This window comes from Myiozetetes cayanensis, unplaced genomic scaffold (genome assembly GCF_022539395.1).
Source record: "Myiozetetes cayanensis isolate MyiCay16 unplaced genomic scaffold, myiCay2020 scf13, whole genome shotgun sequence".
Classification (NCBI taxonomy): domain Eukaryota; kingdom Metazoa; phylum Chordata; class Aves; order Passeriformes; family Tyrannidae; genus Myiozetetes; species Myiozetetes cayanensis.
This window is the reverse complement of record NW_026086937.1, coordinates 12,935,199-12,958,215: the sequence shown is the minus strand read 5'-3', so window position 1 is coordinate 12,958,215 and position 23,017 is coordinate 12,935,199. Positions and strand designations below refer to the sequence as shown.

At 42.5% G+C, this 23,017-nt stretch overlaps 1 protein-coding gene across 12 annotated transcripts in view; it reads left to right on the top strand.

The window, feature by feature from the left end:
• LPP (LIM domain containing preferred translocation partner in lipoma) overlaps positions 1–15,756 on the top strand; it is a 333,675-nt gene extending 317,919 nt beyond the window's left edge. For all 12 annotated transcript variants that reach the window (XM_050308804.1, XM_050308807.1, XM_050308803.1 and 9 more), the window contains one exon: positions 1,368–15,756. In XM_050308804.1, the coding sequence (XP_050164761.1) occupies positions 1,368–1,496 (129 nt within the window). In that variant the 3' untranslated portion in view covers positions 1,497–15,756. The remainder of the gene's footprint in view (positions 1–1,367) is intronic.
• The last annotated feature ends 7,261 nt before the right edge of the window (positions 15,757–23,017 follow it).

The following is a 23,017-nucleotide window of genomic DNA, read 5'->3' as shown; positions in this document are numbered from 1 at the left end:
AAATCAGCTTAAAGCTATTAACATGTGGGAGCAGCTGTGTTAGGGAACCTTCAAGAATTCTTCAGTGGAAGTGTTACTTGTTGAGTAATACATCATCCAGATGGCAGGGTCAGAAAATGAGACCAAATGTATTTCTTATCACTGTTGCAGGTTTTAATAACTTCAACCAGAAAGAAGGATGGATTAAGGTTTAAAGGTCTAGGCTGAAACTTGAAGCACCTGGTTTACTTCTCAATCTGGCACTGGCTTTCAGGGTACATATATTTTAAGATGCTGGGGCATTCCTGCACTAAATTTTGTACAGCCTAAACTTGGATGTGGCACTCAGGGCCATGGTCTAATAACCATGGCAGTAGTGGACCAAGAGTTGGACTTGATAATCTCAGAGGTCCTTTCAACCCAGCTGATTCTATAATTCTATGATTCTGTGATCATACAGCATGCCTCTGTTCTGGCTGCTGAGATACCTAGGCTTTCACACACACAGATGTCAGAAGTAGATGCAGTAAAGAACACAGGACACAAACACTCACTTGGCCTTGACCTCCATGTACCTCAGCTATCTCAAAAGGAACAACAATGATACTCCTCCTTCTACCACTTGCTGCCAGGTATGTTTACAAACACTGATTTATGATGAAGAGGCAACGGCCTCTAAGTGAGCCCTAATCCCTCACTGCAACTCCATCACCAGTCTTGGACCAAGCACTTGTTTGATCACACAGTGAGGGATAACTCCCAACTTTCCTAGCAGCCTTACAAACTTAGAGGCTGAGGTCTCTGGAGCATGGTGGCCTTTAAATGAGGTTTCCGTGTGCCTACCTGACATCCTCCTTTAAGACACAACCTTTTTGGCCAATTGTACAAACACAGGTGACAGTTCTGGTAAGGAGGGCAGGGAGTTTGCTTAGTTGTCACCCCTGGAAAGGGGTCTGTAACTTTTTGGCATTAACTCTTCCAAAGAAGATTACCTATAGTCAGATATTGGTACCATACTTTCTTTCCAGTGATGCTTCTTTTTTATCCTTTTTTGAATTAATAAAAATGTGCTTCAGTTTGATGTTTCTCCAATGCTAAAAGACCTTTACTTCCTCAAAAATGTGAAGGCAGTAATCTCTTTTTACTTTCAATTGGATTAAATTCAGCAGAGAGCTTGGGAACCCATCTTCTCTGCAACATTGTCCCTTATCAGAAAACAGCTTAATCGTGAAAGACATCATGTACCTCAGCTTCATGCTTTATGCTGACTCAGGCTGGATCCTGTTACAAGGTGGAGTGTGAGGAGAGAGTTTCTTTCACTAATAGATTCTTTGCTTAATCTTGCCTCTTCTTATTTACTTTCCTCTTTCTGTTTGCTTATTTTCTAGGACTGTGGTGGCCTCCTGTCTGAAGGGGACAATCAGGGCTGTTACCCTCTGGATGGGCACATCCTTTGCAAGACCTGCAACTCTGCTCGGATCCAGGCTCTGACTGCCAAGGCCAGCACTGATCTCTGAGTATCAACTGTGACCCTCCCCAGGATGCCCATCGGGGGATATTGCACAAGCTTTGCATAATTTCTTTCCAGGCTAGGGTCTGAATCTCTATTTTAAAAAAAAAAAAAAAAAAAAAAGTAAAACTGGAAGGCCTTGGAACAAGAGGGCAACTTGAGAGACCATGTTCAGACTGCCTGTGACAAGCATCTAATTTAGACACAAATGTTCAGTAGGGCAGTGAGTCAGAGCAGCTGCTGTATCTGCAGCTGATGGAGTTAAGTGGTCACAGCAGCTAAGTTACCTGCCTGTAGAAGGAGGTCTGAACATGGTCCTACCTATGTTTGTGTTTGATTCCTGTTTCTTAAGAAGTACATGAAGGTAGAAGGTTAAAGACGGCTGAGCTAGTTATTTCTCCCAAGTTATTTTGAGAACCTGGCCAGCTCTCACTGAGGTCATGGGGAGGTTCCCTTTGACTTCAGTAGGATCTGTTTCACCAGCAGAAGTAGCTCCACTGCCCTAGAAGGTGTGAGAGCAGATCCAGCATTAACACAAACAGTCTAACTGCAACTGTACTGCACCTGACTGTAGGTGTGACCTTGTATCCTTGGGACAGAGATTTGTTATTTCTTATGCCCATACTTGTCTCCATTCCCTTCCAGTTCACTAGGGGTTTTTTCTTTTACTCATGAAATTTTACTTTGCTATTGCATAAACTTCTTCAGTACTGATGCTTCCAATTCACAATGTATGAGCAATCACAGAAAGGTGTGAGCTTGCACACACTGTACACTACACACACACACAACATGCTTTTGATTTACCAGAGGCACAAGCCAGTCATGAGAAGCTCTTTAAAGGATGTGATGCTGGAAACACATTTCTAAAATCCCAGTGGTTAAAATAACCCCAAAATTACTACATAGAACTGCAGTGCAAAGCGATGCTCAAAAAAATGTTACGCCACTCTCTCATACACCCCCTTCTAGTGGGACCACTGGCAGTGTTGATCTCTGGTAGACATTTAAGCAATAGAATCTTGTTCCACCTCCTGTTATTCCAATGGGAGGATTTTCCTTCAACTGTAACAGGGATTCAAGCCTCGGGGTGATATTCATTTCTCTGATGTTAACACACATGATCTGGAGTTCTCATTAAAAAAAAAATCAAGGATCTTGTTTCAACAGCAGCAAAAAAGACCCTCCTAAATACATATTGCTGTTGTTCAGTTTTTGTCTTAAGAAAGCTAAAGGTATTAAACCCTTCACTATGCCGTTCTAGAAAGTAAGCATCTTTTTTTTCTCTTCTGTTTTTGTCCCAGCCTCTTATAACTTGTCTCTGGTGAAATTCATGGCAGTAGAGTGCTGGGCCAGCAGCAATATTTTTGGTTTTGGTCCAGAATTAATACATATGCCAAGGTAAATAAAAACTGGGCACAGATAATCTTTTTTTTTCATGTGATGGTGGTGGGGTTTTTTTTGGTTTGGTTAATTAAAAACAAATCAAAAAATTATAAATCCACAGCACACTGAGCAGCTATAATATTCTTGTTCATGAAACCCATAATAACTAAGGTGCAAATTACATAGCGAGGGAGTAATTTTCATATCACTGAATTGACATTAATATCTTATTTGCAGATGTAATCAAAGAAAATACCTTTCTTTGCACTTAAATTAAGAAGTAGAACTGAAACAGTTTCAGGCTGATTGACCATATAAGTGACAAACTGGCACTTTTTAAGAGTAAGTTATAAGAATTTTTTTCATACTCCCACTGAAAAACAGTAAGAAATGTATGTGGTGCTTTCATCTTTATATGAGACTTCTATTATAGAGCATGATTATATCCACTAATGCTGAAAAGTTACATGAGCTGAAACGATAGGAAACAAAGAGGAAAAATTGTGATGTGATACTGCAGCTCCTGCAAATGGTGCCTTTCCTTTCAGTTTATGGAAGGCCACTGAAATTCAATAGCTTTAGCTACATACAGTAAATTCAAATACTGAAATACCAGTCTGAAACCTCTGTTCCTTACATGGTTTATACATTGGCAAACTTCACCAGTGTCAGGGAAGTTTCCCAAAATTCACAGCTTAAAATGAATCCTTCTTTGTAGAAGGGTGGCATCGTTGAGCAAAAGAAGTCCTTCACCAGCACAGGGGCTGTGCTGAAGCAGTTTGCCTTTTTATACTGGGTTTCTACGCTGGCATTCAAAAATTTTACTGCCTCAGACGTAAACAGATTTTTTTGGCACCCTGGCTCCTGCCAGGTTCCACCTGGGCTCCTGCTCCCTGAACCGTGGCATGTAAGGTCCTTCTGAGCTCGCTTCTTTACACACAGTCTGCACCACCAGCCATCAAAAAAAGCTTGCAAATGTTGAGCAAATTTAGTTTGAACTAACCCTACAAAAACACAGGAGGTCAGTGCTAGGACTGATAACACTGTTGTATCCTTGTGGAGCATTTTGCATCTCTACAAACACAAGTCAGAATGTGATACACTCAGATACAGAATAAGCCATTCAGCAGGCAGCAAACGTAGCTCTGATCTTCCTTACTCTTCCTAGTGTTAAATCAAGTGGCTGATGAGACTCTTCTGAATAATGCAGGGGTAACTGATGGAAAGAAGCTGTTGTACCTTCCAGGAGAATGTGGCTTAGACCAAGGAGGACTCAAGTCCAGAGCCTTTGGGCTTTTTATGGCCCTGCCATAGGCTGGATTGGAGCAAGTCATATGGCTTCTTGTCTTCCACCCTCTGCATGAGAGAGCTTCTTTCCAATTTCCCAGACATATTATGGAAATTAAACTAGTCACAGATTGGTCCAAACTGCTTATTTTTGGAGTTCTATTTTCTGTTTCCAGAAAAGCTTACTGGTATGTAGGTTTGGGCTTCCAGCCCATTTCAAAGCACAGGGCCAGCCAGGAGATCTAGATCTCTGTTATTAGGGTGCTGTTGTGAGTTGGGCTGGCATGCAGGGAGGTAAGAGTCAAAATTTTCAAGCATTAAATACTCCATGGATGAAATATGATTGACAAAGATTGAGCAGTGTTGATATTTGAGGTACTGTGGCTAGTTTCTAGAGCTGACATATCTGTGAAAAGGTACAATAATGGGGTTTTTTTTCACCCCAAAATACCAAAGACATCTACCTGTTGGAAGGAGTGAGTGTCTAAAACACTCTTTTTTATTTTCTGTGGTTTTGCCTTTTTAAATTGCTATAAATCTATATGAAAAATATTGTATGTACATCATAGAGGCTCTCATCACCCACATGTGTATGGAAATCTCCCCTCTGATGCTTCAGGATTTAATTAGGAAATTCTGGTGGACATATCTCAATTGCACTGCAATTAAGAACCACTGGGATATTGCTTCATCACCATATTTATCACATACTTTTAATATATCCTGTTTATCTGTTCCAAAGAAGGAGTCTTTTTCCAAAGAACTCTTGCTTTTCTTAAGGTGGACTTAATCATGACAAAAATTCACATCTTCTGTGGCTGCAGTAATGTCCAGACTGTTCCTTTCAGAAAGAATTGGAAGATTGTTTTATTGTCATTTTAATCACTGAACATTGCTTTTAAAAACAGAAGCAACACCATTTCTTTAGCGTATGTGATAATGCACCTTTAATTTGGGGGGTTGTTTTTTGGTTCATTTTAAATATTTTAATTTTTATCATGGCTACAAAACACTCGGGTAAATGACTGAATCACAGAGGTGTGGGAGTACCAAAGTGTTTATCACAGTGAACTCTACATAACAGCATTCTTCCTGATGGCAGGAGTGAGGCTTTCCCAAGACACGGGCCTTAAGTTGACTTTCTGCTTATCAGTAAAATGTGCCTGAGAAGAAAGAGAAAAAGAAGTGTCTTAAAAGAAATGGTGGTTGTTAAAGAGAATATGCAACAAGTCACTCTGAAATCTCCTTGGACCTGTTATGGCTGCTGACTGGCCGTGGTTAGTCAAGCATGACTTAGGTTTGATAAATGCTGGTTTCTTTTGATTTTGAGAAAGTCTGGCAGGCAAGGGATAACAGGACCCAGGAGAAGGTTCTTGGGGGAAATTCTGTCTTTGCCCTCTGTCAGCATCGGATATAAATGTTAGACATCTGGTGCTTCAGCTGAATGTCTCAGAAAGGGTTTGAGTTTGTAACTGGTTTCTATTGATATCTGGTTCCTGCAGTTGGTTCATTGTGTTGATTTGCAATTTGTTCACTAAGCTGGGTAGACAACACCTCATACAGATTTCAGTACTGCAAGTCAGAGCTATCAGGGGGAGGGGTGTTGAAGAATCTCACTGTGGTGAAATTCCCATGAGAAAACACTAGTGATGGTACCTGAGTGTTGGTTGTGGAGGGAGGTCAGGAACTACTCAGTAACCTAAAGGTTAATAAAGTACAAACTAAGAGAACTGTGAGAACACTATTTCCAGTTGGAGCTGGTTGCAGTTTTTACACTAAATTACATGATATCAGAAGGGCTGTTTTTAATGAGAAATTCTCTCTTTTTGCAATGTTACCCACAACTTTTTTTGGTTGGTTCCCCCACCCCATGATTAAAATCATACTGAATTTTTATCTAAATAAATTTCAGAATTGTTAAAAAATATTTTAGTTTCTAAAATCCCCATGTCTTCTTTCACGTTTTTTTTTGGGTAGTTCTTGGGTTTCTTCTGCTGGTAATTTAAAGTTTCTGTGACAATTCTGAAAACTTCTTTGGATAAAAATTCTACTTAAAAACAAGCAGGGGTTCTTGGGAAATGATTCAATATTGGACCTGGTGAAATAAAAAAAAAAGCTTTGAAACTTCTCACAAGATATTTTTTCCCTATTTTTAACTAGTTTTGCTAATTTTGAAGTCACTGTTTCCTTTGTTAGAACAATCCAAATAATGTGACTCTTCTTAAAATAACAGTGTTATTTCTGTTGGGTTCATTTTTATTTCCCATCTTACAGCTGTGGAGTGGCTGGCTATGGGGACTTCCAGTGTCTTTTTCTGTGGCAATTGCAGTTTTCTTCTTTGTTTTTATCTTGGGGTTTTTTGTTTGTTGTTTTTTTTTTCCCCCTAAAATTACTGAAGAATTTAAGCACATTATGGCAACTGCCATGAAGATCGAGAGATACTGATTGAACATTGCCTCCACATACCTTTTTGGGCTTGGGAATGGCATTTCTCCTTAGACATTTCTAGAAATATTACCTGGCTTCCTCAGCATTTCAAGTTTGACTGTGCAACAGTCAATTGCCTGACTGGCATTTGGAGCCTGAAAGAAAACAGATTTTATATCTGTGAAATTATAACATTTATCCAGCATCTAAAAATCTAAGATAAAAAGTATAACCTTGGTAGGTTTCCTGGTGGACATTGGGGAACAGCTTTTACTTCAGCCTGAAAATTTTCTGCTGAGATCTGAAAAAACTAAGCTCCACACTCTCTGGCATGTGCACACACACATAAGGTGGTTGTGGGACTGTAACTGAGTAGAGATACCGGCTGCAATATTGAGTATTGCTACTTATACCTCACTGGGCTTTACTCCTGACTACTTGTCCCTGGTCTCTTTGGCTTGGTACGTGTGGAAGCAACAGGGTTGATCGTGGGTAGCAAGAGCATTCAGTTCAAACTTTTTTTTTTTTTTTAATTTTGTTTGTCCGCTTTTTTCAACCTACCAGGATATTTTAGAGACTGAGGAAAGAAATGGAAGCCCCAGGTTTTGTAATTAGCATTACATTACTGGGGGTTTGAGCCCCTCCCCAGGAACATCACACTTGGGGTGTCTCTTCTTTCCTACCTCTGCCTCCCTTCGTCCACAAGCCACTCTCTTACCCTCTTTTTCCATTTCCTCAACGTGCACTCATCTTTGCAGTGAAGATGGTTTGTTACTTACTTCACTGAGGTATTGTGAGTCTTAGTTGGTAGCTGGAAAAACTTCTTCAGATCTTTATTAAAGTAGTTTTGTGTGTCCTTAGTATCAATGGCCTGCCATATGGATATCAAAGAAAATTGTTATAATTATTGCTTTTAAAATTATTATGAAATTGTGCCTTACTTTTTCAGTCATATTTAACCATGTAATTTAGAACCACATGATTGCAGGGATTTATCATGAAGAAATATGTTTGAAGGATAGTTTGTTTTTTAATATTTTTTTTGGTACATAAATGAATTTATTAGCTTTTCCTCTTTTATTTTTTCCTCCAGTTTTATTCCCTTAATATGTTTGTGTAAAAGGGCAGCCTGAATTTGCATTTGTGAGAGACAGAAGATTTTATTTGGTCTTGTATGTAGAGCTTTCGTTTTCTTTTATGTTCCTTCAGGAAAATTCCTCTCTGCCCAATTACTCATACTGAGATGTCTTCAAATTCAGGCTGACCAGTAAGGGTTTTTTGTTGTTGTTTAATTTAGTGTGTGGTTTCCTTTGTGGTTGTGGTTTTTCTTTTAATTAACCAGATATCAAATGCTGGGGAGGTATTGTACATTAATGCAGAATGTTAATGCTAATTTTCATAGAAAAGACAAAAATAGAGTCTTTCCCTGTCTCCAGTGCAGTTTTGTTACTGCTCTGTGTACAACACTAATATTAAGCCAGACTGTAAAGGCTAAATACGCAGAGTGACCTACTTCCATTCACCAGCAAGAATCCTTTGTCAGCTGACTCCTGTTTGTTTGTTCATTTTTAAATGTCGGATTACAGAACGAGCATCTCCTAAAGATGAAAGAAAACATTGTTTTCATGTGCAGGAAATTTGGGGTTGCAGTAACAGAACATTTTCTTTGTGAATTTGGATGTCGTGGTGTTTTAAGCTCCTGCCTGGAGCCTAAATCAATTTGGCCTCTCATCCAGTTCATCTAACTGGTGCTCCTAAAAGGCTGCAGCCCTGCAAAAGCTCATGCAGCATTTTTGGCTGCTTTCCCTTGCTCCCATTTGGTACATATTTGCACAATTTAACTGAGCTTTTCTTTCTGCTGAAGGCCAGATGCAAGCGATACGAAACACTAAACTTTATAAACAAGCAAAGCCATTTCAACCACAGCATTTTGGACTAGAATGGATTTTTAGGTGGCGCACTGTCTGCTGGCCTTTGGAGAGGGGATCCTGAAACTACAGTGGACTGGAACAGGATGCAAAGCCACAAGCCTTGTTTTTTTAATAAACTACTTACTGTAATCCAGCTACACAGTTTCAGCCTCACACTTCAGAAGAAGCTTCCAGTAGCTATGCACGTACAGGCACTTTCTCTCTTGAAGAAAGTGAAACTTTCCCGACCAGAGTAAATTTAACCTATTGCATAAGATGCTGGAAGGTTTTTTTTTTCCTTGGGATTCTCTCTGTAACCTCTGTGTGCAGAGGATGAATAGCTTTTTTTTTTCCTCTTTTTTTTTTTTCCTGACAAGATTAGATGTTGCATATTGATGAGCTAGCATTTCAAAGGTCCGTAGGGCTTTGGAACGTATTAAGAATCTCTGAAGTTTAATATTCACCATGTTTTAAATATTCAGAAGGAAAAATCTGCATAAAATGGCTTTTGATAAATACGTTCTAGGGATTCTTTCTATCTTACACAAGCGTTGTGGGGATTGTGGCTGTGCCAGTTGTGTTCCAAAGTGCCTTTTGTTTCAGTGTTTCAGGACCATTTTGGTCCCATTTGTGTGCCCAGTGCCTGTACTGAAGTCTGTTATGGTTTCTTCTGGAACTGTACAGCAGGCAGGTGGATGTGACTAAGAAAAGCCTCAGTTGAGCATCAAAACTCCCAACGATCTGCTTGGTGCCTCCCCTCCTTATTACACCTGGGCACCTCCAGCCTGTTTCTGTGCCTGCTTCTCATGGTGCAGATTGGGATCAGTCCATTGATCAGGCCTGGCTGAGACCTTTCTGCAAAGGTCCTCCACAGCACTTGGGATTTGAGAATGGAAAGGGCAAGATCCTGGGTGCAGGAGCAAAGCAAAGTGTCATTTAATGCAACTCAGATCTCACAGGGCAGTTTCCCCTTCCTTGCACGTCTGTTTAGTGAGAGTCTCAGCAGTAAAAATAATGCCTTTAGGAGAAATCCTCTCTTGAGTATGCTCCACTTCCCATGCTCTTGAAAATCTGATTCAGGCTTTAGATGAGGAGGATCAGTTGTGGGCTGCAAAGACACAGCTACTTTATGGTATCACTAAGGCATTGCCTTACCCTTGATGTCCCATGGGACATCCCATGGTGTTGCAGGACACTTGCTTTGGTCCCGCTCACACACAGCCTTGACTTTGTCATACCAGTCCCTGTTGAATCAGCGCCTGGTACTTGTTCTCAGGACCGCTCTGGCTCAGGCCAAGGGCATCTCATGCCTCTATGCAAAAGATGGTGCTTTCAGGTTTTAGCTTACAAATAATGCAACCCTTTCAAACTCACCTTTCCCCTCTCACATACTCTTGACAGAAGTAGGATTTTAAATATTTCATAGCTTTCTTCTTTCTTCTTCCTTTTTGCCAGATGCCTTGAAAACATTGTCAGATTACGATCTGGGGGGGATCAGGAAGGATCGGTTTCCTTTCCTTCTTGATTGCATGGTGTAGGTTTGCAATGAGGGTTTTGTCCTTTTTTCTTTTTTTTTTTTTCTTTTTAATCTTACAGAACAGATGCCTTCAGTTTATGCAGAGAAAGATTGTCTATGATTAGAGCTAATCCAGGATGGCAGGATTGGACCCCCACAGTGAAAGCTAGAGAAGTGATTGCAAAAGTATTCTGTTTCTCCTTTATTAATTGCACAGGAAGTTTCCACCAAAGGCTCATGTAGCCCAACTGGCCTATGTAATAAGTAGCAGGGCCTGTAATTACAGTCTGTCTTCTGATCCTATCTGTGCTCTGACTTTCTAGGCACCGCAGTTCTATTTACATCTGGGTCTTTGTCACCTTTTAAATTTTTGATTGGTCACTAAGGGAAGGAGAGCACGCGCTGTGAGCCCTGCGGAGGTGCAGTGAGTATAAACGAGGGAATCCTCCTGCTTCTCAGGTGTCCGTCTGATGTGGGACATGGAACAGAGCATGAGGAGCAGGGGGGTTTTGCCAGCCGTGCAGCAGTGGAGGCAGGCTGTGTGCCAGCTGGGTAACTTTCAAGATCTCAGAGTCTTTGTAGGACTGGAAATTTGAACCTTTTACAGGTCTTAACTAGTGGACTCTCCTGTGAGGGAGTTTAACAGCATTTCTTTGCTTAAAGCAGTTTCTACAGGATTTGACTTTTTTTCTCTTATAAGATTCAAGGTTTTATCATTGCAGAGATCCTTCCCCATATGGCATGAGGAGGGAGATGGTTTTTGGCATCATGCAGAAAAACTGGGTTAGAAACCCTGGTATCAGTGTAAAGCAAGAGTAACTTGAGTGGAAGGGGGGAAGGCAGTGATTTGCATGTGGTTCAGTACCACAGTTCACCAGCTCTGACCATCAGTGAGCACAGTCTCAAGCAGATGAGCTTGCTGGAGTGTCAGTCCTGAGCTTTGGAACTAAGTAGTAAATGGTCTCCTCATGGAAGTGGAAGTGTTTGGTGCTGGTCACTTTGGCAGTAATCTCTGGTCTCTTTGGAAACATGCACTAAAGTTAGGGTAAAGCTACAGAATGGTGCTCCCCCGTCTTTTTCTTCAAGGCAGACTCCCAGTGCTAGGTTTGATTAAGAGGAATGAAAGCCATTGGGCAAATATGCAAAAAAACCCCACCATTAACAATCCACTATAGATACTTTTAGTGTCCATTAAAGTGTTACACAAATTGTCCCTTTTCTGCAGCTTGCACTGTTATTTCATTATTTTTAACCTGACTTCTGTATAAAAAAACTCCTCAATTATTTTTTAATTTTTTGTAACTCTGCTTCTAAGAAAGTTGATGCTTTAAAGGAAAAAAAAAAACTTAGTTTCAAACATGGGTTTTTCAGGCTTCAAAATTAATAATTTCTACACCTGACCCAGTTCCTGCAGCTGCCAAAAAAGAAAAGAGAAAGCTATTTAAATTTCTCATAGAACCATTTATCTCTTAAAATATGCCAAGGCAATTTGAGGTGGGGGTGGAGACTCAGCTATTTATCTCAGCAGCTTGATTTTTCTCTTTATGTTTCTAACTGTCAGGGGGAAAAAACCGGTAGGAAGCTATTCTTGGGCTATTATTGATGTATTGTGTTGCCATTATGCAGGATGTCTGCTTTGCTATATACGGAAGGACATTAATAATAGCCATCTCCCCTGCCCCCACCCTTGGTTCCTCTTTGGGAAGATATGGTTTAACTGGAGCATCTGCTGTGTTCAAATTGCTGCTCCTTCCTCCCCTTCCCCCAGTTCATTCCCAAACTAGTTTTAGGAATCAGGGCTAAGGGAATAAGGAGACAGATTATATTTACCATTTTTCTGCCTACTTCTGTGGTTGCTTCAGGCAAGTAATTTTCATGCCATATACCTATCTACCCTCTTCCTTCCCATGTATTGCCCCTGTTTTCATTTTAAGTTCATCAGTGCAAAGGAGAAATGCTTTCTTGCTGTCTTTTTCTCACAAGGGCTGGCTGACAGAACAGGTTCAGCAACAGACCTCTGATTTGTTATTACCCAGCATTTCATATCCAGCAACATCAGTTTCATTGTTTTGCATTAGTAGGAAAATGTATTCCCATTCCCATCCCTCCTGCCCCAGGTTTAAAATATTGTTATGAGACTTTGAAGGGTCCTTCTGATTGTTTAAAGACTTGGATGCTTGTTTTATTTTTGGAAGCAGAGTGTATGGTGAACAGGAATGGTTTGATGTTTAAAAAATAGCTCCAGTTCAGCATTCCCCTAGAGTGCGGGAAGTCCTGTCTCTGCAGGTCTGTGCCAGCAGCGTGACAGCCCAGAGAGCAAAGCCGACTTGAATAGGAAAAAGAACTGGCCTGCCCCATTTCATCTGTGAGAAGAGAGAGGTGAAAATAATAAATGTGGCAAAACATAAAGGGCAGAATTGCTCTGATACTTTTTTAATGGCTGTTCCTACATCTCCTGCTAATTCTGTTCCATAGAAACTTTGCTTATTCAGCATTTTTGGTAACCAGGACCATGTGCTTTTCAATCGTATCATTATTTTTATTTGTCATTTGTTGAGTCTTAGTCTTGCCTTGGTCCCCATGGAGTATGGAGCCACTTTGGTTTTGGCACTGAATGAAAAGTTAGGAGCTCTGTCTAGGAAAGCCTACCTAGAATTTAGAACCAGAAAATGTGATCAGAATATTTTCCAGCTCTGATACAGAGGAGTTTTCAGAATTGGAATCCTTTGTGGGAGGAATGCCTTCAGTGGGGGAAGTGCTTAGATTTCAAAATGAAAGGGAGATAACCATTCAGTGTAGTTTTGTGTTGCTTTTATATTCTTCCTTGGTGCTGGCCAAGGAGAAAAAGGACACACTCTGAAGTGTTCCCTAAACTAGAGCCAGAGCCCAGCATCTCTTCTACAACATTTGCCCCAGCTCCAGCTTTCCACCCTGCTGCAGTGTGGGAGTGAGGAAAGCCTGCTAACAGAGCAAGGTCCACCTCCTCCTCTCCATGGCCAGCACTGCTCCCCATGATGAGTCTGCATCCAGCCTAGGCCTTGATCCTGCCTTCCTAGTGCAAGTATTTTGCCAGAATCAGCTGTTTTCTCTCTGCCATTAACTATGGGACTGTGTGCAATTATGAGGATTTGCAGAGGAGGAGAAGATCCTGTTCCAATTAGACTGCCTTTGTGTTAATGTTTCATTCAAGGCTGTATGAGATAAGAGCAGTTTGCACTGAAATGCACAGCCGGAGGTTGTAGTTTGCGTTTCAACTGTGTTGAGATAGTGCCCATTGAAAATACAGAATTGGGGCACTTTTTTTTTTGCATCTGCCAGTGCTTTACTGGCAGCTCTGTGTGGGCTGGAAAGCCATTTCAGTTTGGCAAATGGACATTTCATGCCTTGTCTCCAGAGTCTGATCTAGCTCTTTGCTTTCTCCACCTAAAAAGTAGTATTTCTAACGTGCCTAATGCCTAAGTAGCTAAGCATCTCAGCAGAACAAGCAGCAAGGTGATGAGTAGGCCACTGACAGAGCTCCCTTTACAAAAAGTGTATTTCAATTGCTTCAGTGTGTATCTTTTCTGAGACCTGCTGTGCTCCTTCATGGGCAGCAGAGAAACAGCCCTAGTGGTGAGCAGGCATGGAAACTAGGAGGATGATGGAGAAGAGAAACAAGAGGTTAATGCTGAGCATCTGTTCTAGGTCTATCCCATCAGCATGACTTGTCATCTTGCTTAACACACCCTGTTGTCTGGTAGGCAACTGTTCTGTAGCAGAGATACTTAGGTATAAATCCTCAAATGTCTCTGTCTTATCAGAACTCCAGTAGTTCATATCTGCAGAATTTATTCACTTAATATGGTCTCTTATAAGCTCTCCATCATTCATTTTTTAAATAATACTAAAAGAGAAAATTTCAAGGTGAACCAAAGGGTGTTTGATTGGTGCTACTGTATTAAAAAGGCTGATGTGCTCTCACTTTCAATCCTCAAAATCATGTTTTAGCAAACTCTTCCCTGTTGTGATCAGAGAGGAAATGCAAGCTGTATTGAAAACATAGAAAAGGGAAAGATATGATGTTTTGATGCTCTGTACTGCACCCCTGTGACCTCCTCTGCTGTCCCCGTGGAGAGTGAGAACTGAGTATTGGTAGAGGTATGGGCAGAGCAAAGTAATGCTTGGACTTTGTCTCGTGGTCTTGCTAGAAAGGATCTCCTTTGGTGAGACTTCAACTTCCTTAAGGGTCCTGCACTTTCCCATGCTACAGCTTGTGTTTTGGACCAACAGAGGGACTGGAGGGCATCTTCCAGTGCATTCCCTCCAGTGAGTCAAATGAGAGACCTGGAATACTAATTCTGTAGTTTTAGTAATTCCACTTTTCAACCCGAATGAACAGCAGAGGTTCTTCATGTGTCAGAGCCCAATCTCTCACACTGGCTTTACCTCTGGGCTGATGCAAGGGGGTCTGAACGACACATGGGTAATTCTAGAGGGATTTTTCTTGGCTAAATGCCCCATGGAGACACCCTCAAAGGCTGGGAGATTGACTTAGCTCTTTCAGACTGCAAGGAGGAAGTGCCCCCAGGAACGTATTTGTCCTACATAGCTGCTATGCTTTGGCCTATCCCTGCCAGCTGCAGACCTGTCTGCTCGAGGGTTCACCAGCAATGATCTTTACTGGATGTGCAGTAATTCACAGTGGGTGACTAGGCCAGGTTTGAATGGTGTTTCAGCTTTATGGTAGTTGTTGGTTTAGCCCTTGAGATGGAGAAGGTTTTATATTGTTGCCTTCGTTGCAGTTGAGAGGGGAGCGTGACTGGCCACGCTTCTCCTTGTCCTGCATCAGCAGGCGGAGGCTCTCAGTGGTATGGGAAGCATCTTCCTTTTAAATGTGAATCACTAGCCTAGGTATCTGGGCAAGGAGGGGGCACAAGGAAGCATTCCCTCTATGAGGAATGCCTGCTGCTGCACACTCTATGCCCTCAGATCCTAATGAAGTAACATTACTTGAGCTTTTGGGACTGGTCTCCTGTCTGTCAGAGCTTGGGGGTACCAGAGCTTTACTCCTTGCTGAGCAAAAGCACTACCCAAGTCTGTGAGGGGCCTAATCCTGCTGCCATTGGAATTTTCCTGAATCCTGTGAGTTGCTGAGTGTACCTCCTGTGAGCTGCTGAGTAGTCTCCCTTGTCATTGAACCCATCAGGCCACTTGTCTCCCTCACTGGCTTCTTCCGCAGGGCTTTGAGGGCACTCAGGAAATGCAATCAGCACCTTACAGGATTGATCTGTTAGGCAATAAATGAAGTTTTTTCTCTGGTAACTTGTGTGCATGAATTAAAAATCATTTATTCCAATTTGTTCTGAGGACAGATGCAGCATATACACATTTTCTATATTTATAAATACATATAGATATATATATTTTGTTCTCGGCTAGTTACCTCTTCTAAACTGCAATTTTCAGAGCAACCGGCATATATTTTTTATTCAACACTTAAAATGACTTTTTACAGTAAGAGAATGAAAGCTGTTTTAAGCATGTGTTTTCTGTATTTTTATTATGCATTATCCAATTATATTGAGATGTATTTTCCTCTTGCTCTGCTCTTTCAGTTGTTATCCTTTTTATCAGTTATGCTTTTCAAATGTTTTGTAAGGGAAAATAAATATGCAAAATCGCCAGATGCCTTTTTTCTTTGCAGAAGAAGTATCACAAATGCTTTTTTATTACATTTTACCAATCCAATAAACTCCTTATAAATTTCATTTTTGTTTGCTAGCATGTGAAATTATTTTTTCAAGTCGAATGGTATTTACTTTCTCCCAACCTCCACCTGCAATTATACTTCATATCTTCCACCTCTCTCTCTCTCCCTTTCTCTCTTTTAGGTTCAAAATTTCATTGTGTGGCTCCTCAACATTTTCAATTCAGGAGCCTGTTTCACTGTTGGGTGAAGTAAGGATGCCAGAAATGCATCCCAAAAGAGGCCACCCCCCACTGTACTGGCCGTCTTTTCATGAATTTTGCACTGTTCCTAAGAACAGTGCCTTTGCAGTAAAGAACACTCCATTCCTAAATCATGCAGTAATCTGATTATATGGGAAGTTGCCCCCAAGTGTTCCTAAATTTGAGTAGTGATTCGCTGACAGCAGAGCCAAGCACCTTGCTTTGCAGCTGAATGGGGGAACATTGTTCAAACTGTTTTGGGGAGAGTAGAAAGAAGTCTGGTTAGCAAAGCCTGTCTCTTCCAGAAAGTTGTTCCTAAGCTGTCATTGTGGTAAATAATCAGGATTGTTCCCGGTCTAGTCCAATCTGCTTCAAAAATGTCACTGATCAGCACACAGCCTGACCTTCACCTCTGCAGTCAGAGAACCTGACACAGCACCAAACCATCACCAAACGTTTTCCCTGACTGAAATGCTTCGAGTGATGGAGAATCCAGTGTATCCCGGTAAGCTTTCCAAAAATACATGCTAAGTATATGCACTCTGCTTGTAGCCTCTGTTTTTATACCCTTTCTATCCTTGGACCGTTTTATAAAAGCCCTTATCTCTGAGAAATCTCCTGCTGCACAGACTGTGTTCAAGGTAGGATTCATCTCAAACTCTACCAGGCTGGAAGACAGCTTTGTTGTCCAAGGTGGCCCTCCAGTCAGTGGAGAAGGTCTGTCATCTTTTCTTTAGGTGAGCATCTGAGACAGGTTTGGTTTGTGTCTTTAAGGGTTAAATGAAATGAGTACTGTCCTCCCTTACCAGCAAAAGTGATTACCTTCAAACAGTCTTTCAGAGTTGTAGAAAGATCACAAGGCACACAGTACAGCTAAACCCATTCCCTGTTTGTCACTACCAAGGAAGTTTTATCTAGTGTGACCTTGAAGACACCTGCAGATAGAGATCCTACAACCTCCCTTGGCAGTCCACTCCACAGCGGTGCTGTCTTCACCTTTGGACGGTCTTTTCTGCTGTCTAAATTAAGTATTCTTGGCTGCAAATTAAATCCCATCCTTACTTTCCCACCACCAGGGAACATGAAGGACTTCTTTAGTAGGTTATTTATTGTCAGGGGATGCTTTGTTAGCCATGGAAGGAGGCACAGGCAGCAGTTTCACTCCCAGTTCCTCCTCCCTTTCCCCAGGGGACTTCAGGATGGGCCTGTGTTCTCCCTCAGGAAAGGACAAACTCTGCAGCTTGTTCCTACAGGACACGGGAGTCTGACAGGCTTTGTCTTGGCAGTAAAGGGAGTGTGATGGTGTGGGCTTTCAAGTCTATTCAAGCTGCTATATAGTTTTCCAAACTCGATATTATTACTTCCTTTATAGCACAAGGTACTTTTTGCTAAACTTGTTACAATGGAAAAGGTCCAGGGATATGTTGTCCACATGCAAATCAAAATGGCCAAGGGCCAGAGGTGAGGGCCAAGGGTGGGGGAACTATTAATTCGATAGTTTGGCACAGCTTTTCTTGCAATCAAAGACTACAAGAATCCTTTGAAGACAATGAAAGCTTTGGGAGTGAAGTGTATCTAAGACCCAGACGCCAAGGGGAGCCGTCTTGGGGCTGAGGGTGGGATGGAGGTAGTATAGACTATCTGTCAGCCCTGAGGTTGCTCTATTGGTGGCATCCCTGGTCAAATGAAGTAGTAGTCATACAGCTGCATTTTACTGGTGCAGTGTCTGTCTCCAGCTGTGGCTACTGTAGATTTAACCACCTGTCTTTGAAAAAAGGTGGGTCTGGGGTGTTTATCTTGATGATACCTGTGCTAACTTGCTGTATGACTACTACTGCATCACAAATGGAGTTTTATTACTGAGCAAGGATGACTTTTGCTTTCTAGTTGATTTTCAGAAGTTTTCGGGGCTTCCTCAGGGGTTTTCAAAGCTGGAAAGAAACCTGGAAAGCTGAGGAATCTGTCCCCAGCGCTGGTCTTAGCAGGCAGTTTTGGGCAGGGTTTGGAATGATTGTTTGGAAGAGAAGAGCCCAGTGCAGGTGAGCTGCAGGGCTCCCTCTGTGACAGATGGACACTTCCAAAGGGCCATTCCTCCAACACCTTTGACAGCTCCTTCATGACAGGGTGAACTGTTTTCTGGAGATGTCTCTCATGCCATTAACTGTCAAGGAGCTCTGAAAGATCAGACCAGACCTCTTCCCTACAGACAACTGGAATTGGAGAAGATATATGGACATTGAGTGAGCCCTTTCACTGCTGTATTCCCCACAAAATGGGGCATGGCTGCATAACTCGGCACCACCACTGCTGCGAAAACAAGCAGGGAAAGAGGAGAAGAGGAGTTTGGATGGGGCTGGCAGTGTCACCTGTCACAACCTGCCAGGGTCATGCAAGACAAAGTGCCATTCTGGTGACACAAAGGAGATCACTTCTCCCAGGTGTTCGCATGAGGAAGACTGGGAGCTCTCTGCCTCTGGTCTGCCAGACCAGATCCAGGCAGTCCTAGTAACTGAGTCAAAGGGCATGAAGCCTACACTCCTTTTGCTGCAGAGAGTTTTTGGGGACAATGTTTTATTGATACTGAATCCACTTAAAATACACAAGGTCAGCCCTGGAGTGGAGCAGAGACATAACATCTGCTGTCCAAGTGCTAAGCCACCTCCAGTGTGGGGCCACCAGGAGATACACATGACACTGCTTTCCACAAGGTAAGGAGAAACAAATAAGCCCAAATCATTGCACAGCAGAATGGTCTGCTTTTTTATCTTTGAATATTGTTGGTGTTGGACTGAATCTGCTGTCTTAAAGTATAAATATAAAGACGCTGCTAAATCATCACTATTTCAGCAACTAATTAAGGGGTAATGCTCATGGTGCAGCCGTATATGAGGCAATAAACGGCTTTGGCGGCTGATTAAACACTGGCACCAAGGCATTTAATTACAGCGAAAGCCAATTACCATGTGCATATTCCGACACCACGGACATTACTCCTGTTCTATGACAGAACAAGGAAAGGCAATAAACCCAGCTATATAGACATACAGTACAGGACTCTCTAGCTTTGCCAAAACCAGCACCCTCCCTTTTCATTGGCTCTGAGATGGGGGCTCAGTCTCCATATAGAAGGCTCAAAACAAAATCCCAGAGTAAAAATTCTTTGTGATTTACAGGACTCATTTGAGATCTAGAAACGGAGCCAAATATTGCACATCCCCCCTGCACTGAGGTACATTTGTCCATTTGTAAATGATAATACTCCCACACTCAGGTAACAGGTGCATTTAAAACCTCACCTGAGTATATTTAACATCAATGGGCAAGTCAGTGGCACTGATGGAAGAGGTTATGTGTAGCCTTTTTTTCCTTCAGTTATTGCATTGCAGAAAGCATAATCAGTTGCAAAACACCACATGCCATTCTTCAGCTAATTAATTGATTTAAAAGCTGGAGTCTGATTTTCACAGGCTTTTAGCTCTTGCACCATCCATTTGACTTAACCAGCTCAGCACCTCTTCAAATTAAGCCCTCGCTCTCTTTAACCAGAAGTGAATTCTTCCTTTTAAAGGAGTTTCCTAGAGAAATTCTCTCTTAGAAAATCCTTGGCACGAAACCTTAGCCAGCCTTGGCATGCAAACCTGCCTCACGCTGGCATTAACAAGCCTCTTATTTAAATGTTGATGAGCTCTTTGCTGCCAGTTAGCAACGGGAAATGCAGTCTGTGTGTTAAACGAGAGCTGGGAATGACTTCCAAATACCAAAATGTTTGTTAAACTCACGGCCCACCTCTTCCCTCCTTGGGAGTGGGAAGCTTCCCAGCACATTGGCCCCATTTTGCACAGAAACTGCCAGGCAGGAGCAGACCACGCATCCCTCTCATTCTGTGGCCCACGTGGGAGTGCCGTCAGGAGCACAGCTTCCCAGGGTGCCCCACGTACCTCTGATGTGGCCATCTGCCCCAGGGGACCCTTCCCTGACCTCCTTAATTAGACACAGTCTCACATTTTGGAGACAGGCTCCCCCTGCCATGGTGTGCACTTGGAGTTACTGGTGCACCTTTACCCTCTATTGATATATGGGGGGTCTGGTGGCTGTCATCTGGTACTGAGAGCTGATGAATTGCACCCCAAAGCCTTTCTGGACCAATTTCGTTCTCTGCAGTGCTTCATAGAAATGCATGCCACAAGCATGGTATCAATTGATATTTTGCTTTAGCTAGACAGAATCTTCCTAAAGTTCAGCCTGAGACTCTGAGAGCAGCTTCTATTTTCTTCCCATCACATGGAGACTAAATGCCTTGTTGCCTCTAAATGAGGAATATCTTATATGGTGGGGGCTCCTGGGACTCTTCCCTCTCATGGTGAATCAAAGGATGAGGTTCAAATACTGAATGCCAGGCAAGGGAGTTTCCCTGTATCCTTGTGTTACCTTTGTTGCCTTCTGAAATCAACATGTTCCCAGCCAGGGAATGTGTAAATTCTTTTGGCTACCACTCACTTTTGGATGAATCCCAATTGCATATATATACAATGGTCGGTTTCCTCAGTGTTTGAATGAACCAGAAAGGCTTTATCTGCTATAGATGTGTGCTTTCAATCCCATTTATGGTACATTATATCAGTCTGAAACAGCATCTGCGAGGTCCTTAAACTGAACCACCATCAGATTTACAGCCACCGCAGAGGATTTTGCAGGCTGGCTCCAGAGAGCTATGAGCAGTAACCATACTCTCCTGAAATATTTGCTTTCTCTGCAAAGTTGACCTGAGGAAGAATGTGTTGTTCATTTGAAGATCTCAGTTTGTTCATTTATTCAGAGAATGTCTTCACTTCAGAATGTAAAGAGATTAGCTTCAGAGCTGAGAGCCAAAGACATGCTTCTTGTTATCGCAGAGCTGGTGACAGCTTCATAGACAGGGAGCTTCCCATGGTGCATCCACACATCTGCAAGGTAAAACATGAGGGATTTGAGTCGTTCAACATCATGGGATGAGCAAGGCAGTTCACCTAAGTACAGTTTTATTCTCACACCTCTGCCCAGAGTATGCCAGGGACCTTGTCTGAAGTTTGGCAAAGAGAACAGGAAATGCATGCACTGACAGCTCTCAATGTTTAGTTCTCTGCTACCTCGAAGAGCACTTGAAGCACCTTGGTTAGACTGCAACACAAAATAGGATGTACCAAAAATCTCCCTCAGGAGCCTGTTCTTAGGTCACTTCCAGTCCACTGGTCACCTGTGCTCTAATCCAGGCCAAACTCACGGGACTTATCCCACCTACTGACCTCACTGGAAATGGGAATGGCAGGTTTTGGTCTGTTGTCCTGGGGAAGTACAGACAGCCAACTGAGACTAGGGAAAGAGAAACCTTGATACTGTGCAGACATGCCAGTGACAGCCCATGCCTCAGACACTCCCTAAGTAGACGGGACACATGAAGAGTGGGCAGCACTTCCAACTCAAGCTGCCAGAGCCCTGTGTTTATGTGAAATTCTTGGCTTTCATTTAAAATAATAATAATCATAATAAAAAAACCTGACCCACTCAGTTAGAAATATGATCCCTAAAGAGTCAGAATCCACAAGGCCACTCAAAAAGGCACATAATTCATATGTATATGCTTATAGCTCTTGATTCTTAAGCCAAAATCATGGTGTTTGGAGGCCCAACTCAAGACTTATGAATTCCTAGAGGCTGACAGCACCAAGTGGGGATGGGCAAAATTAGCATACAGGAAAAAAAAGACTTGCCAAAGGTATGACAGCAGGTCAATGGGAGAGCCAGGCCTCCTGCTTCCTTGCCCCACATACCCGCTACATTGCCTGGCCTCTTCCTCCAAAGGACACTAAGAGTCCTTAAAGCAATCCTGACTATTTTAGTCATCTGTTTCCATCTTCCTTTTGATGGTCTTATTTTCAGCAACACACAGATCTTGCAGCATCCTGCTGCTCCCCATAGGATGTTGTTCCATCTCTGGGGCTCATGGCCATGGTAATATGTGCTGATGACAGCTGTGGGAATTTGCAGTAGCTTAACATTTGCATGCCATGAATATGCAGTTCTGATCATGGCCCAGTTCTCCATGCAGCCAGCCTGTGCATGTTTGCCAGGGACAGCAGCATCCTGCATGTGTCTAGATCCCAAGAGACACCAGTTTCTGGAGTCTTAGGTGGCATCTTTGTTTATGCTTGGCTGTTTATAATCACAAACACCTGGATAGCCAGCTTTCTGTTCAGTACCCTGGGAAATCTGGTTTTGCTTTTAATCACAGCAAAAATCAGGGTCTTCCTAGTTAAGCAGCAATCATCCTTATCTGAGCCTTTTCCAGGATCTGATTTCTGCCTATGAGCAGAGCACAGAAACCTCCCAGCACACAGCACAGCGCTGGCCAAGGGCACAGCCTGCCAGTGGCTCCTCTCCCTGTCACACTGACTTCTAATTTCTGTTTACACCAGCACAATGTCAAACATCACAGCAGCAGCTCTGGCGGAAGGTGAGTCTGTTAGAACGGAGGTGTCGTTTCCTCTGCTGAGGCCTCTCTAATAACGCCAAGATGCTTTTCTAACTAATTAATTACAGGGCTTTGGCTGAGTTGCTTTAATGATTCCCATCTTCCTGCTGGTGCTCTGCAATCAGCACTACTTGCAGTGCTGTTCAGAGCAACACTGATGCCATCAGAGCAGACGGATGAGCAATATGGGGCAGGGGGGATAATTTTTGTAAGCCAGACATACCATGAGATGCTTGACTTTCTGCTCTCTGATGTATTTTCCTAGAGAAGAGGATAAGGATACAGTAGCAGGTAGCTCGGGCAGGCCTCTAGCCCTGAGCAAGATTGCTGTCTCAAGGGAAAAGCTTATGCAGCGTGTAAATAGGTCTCACCTTCTCATTAAAAAGCCATAAGGTCCTCAGGGTCCAGTTTACATGTTCATCCAATTCACTTGGTAGATCAGAAAAAACTGAAGCTACAGTTTGGAAGCTTCACTACTGGACCTTGAATATCAAGACTACTCTAGATGGAAGGGTCTGATCAGAGTCAGTTCTCCAGCCCACCTATTAGTTATGCTCTGTTAGCAC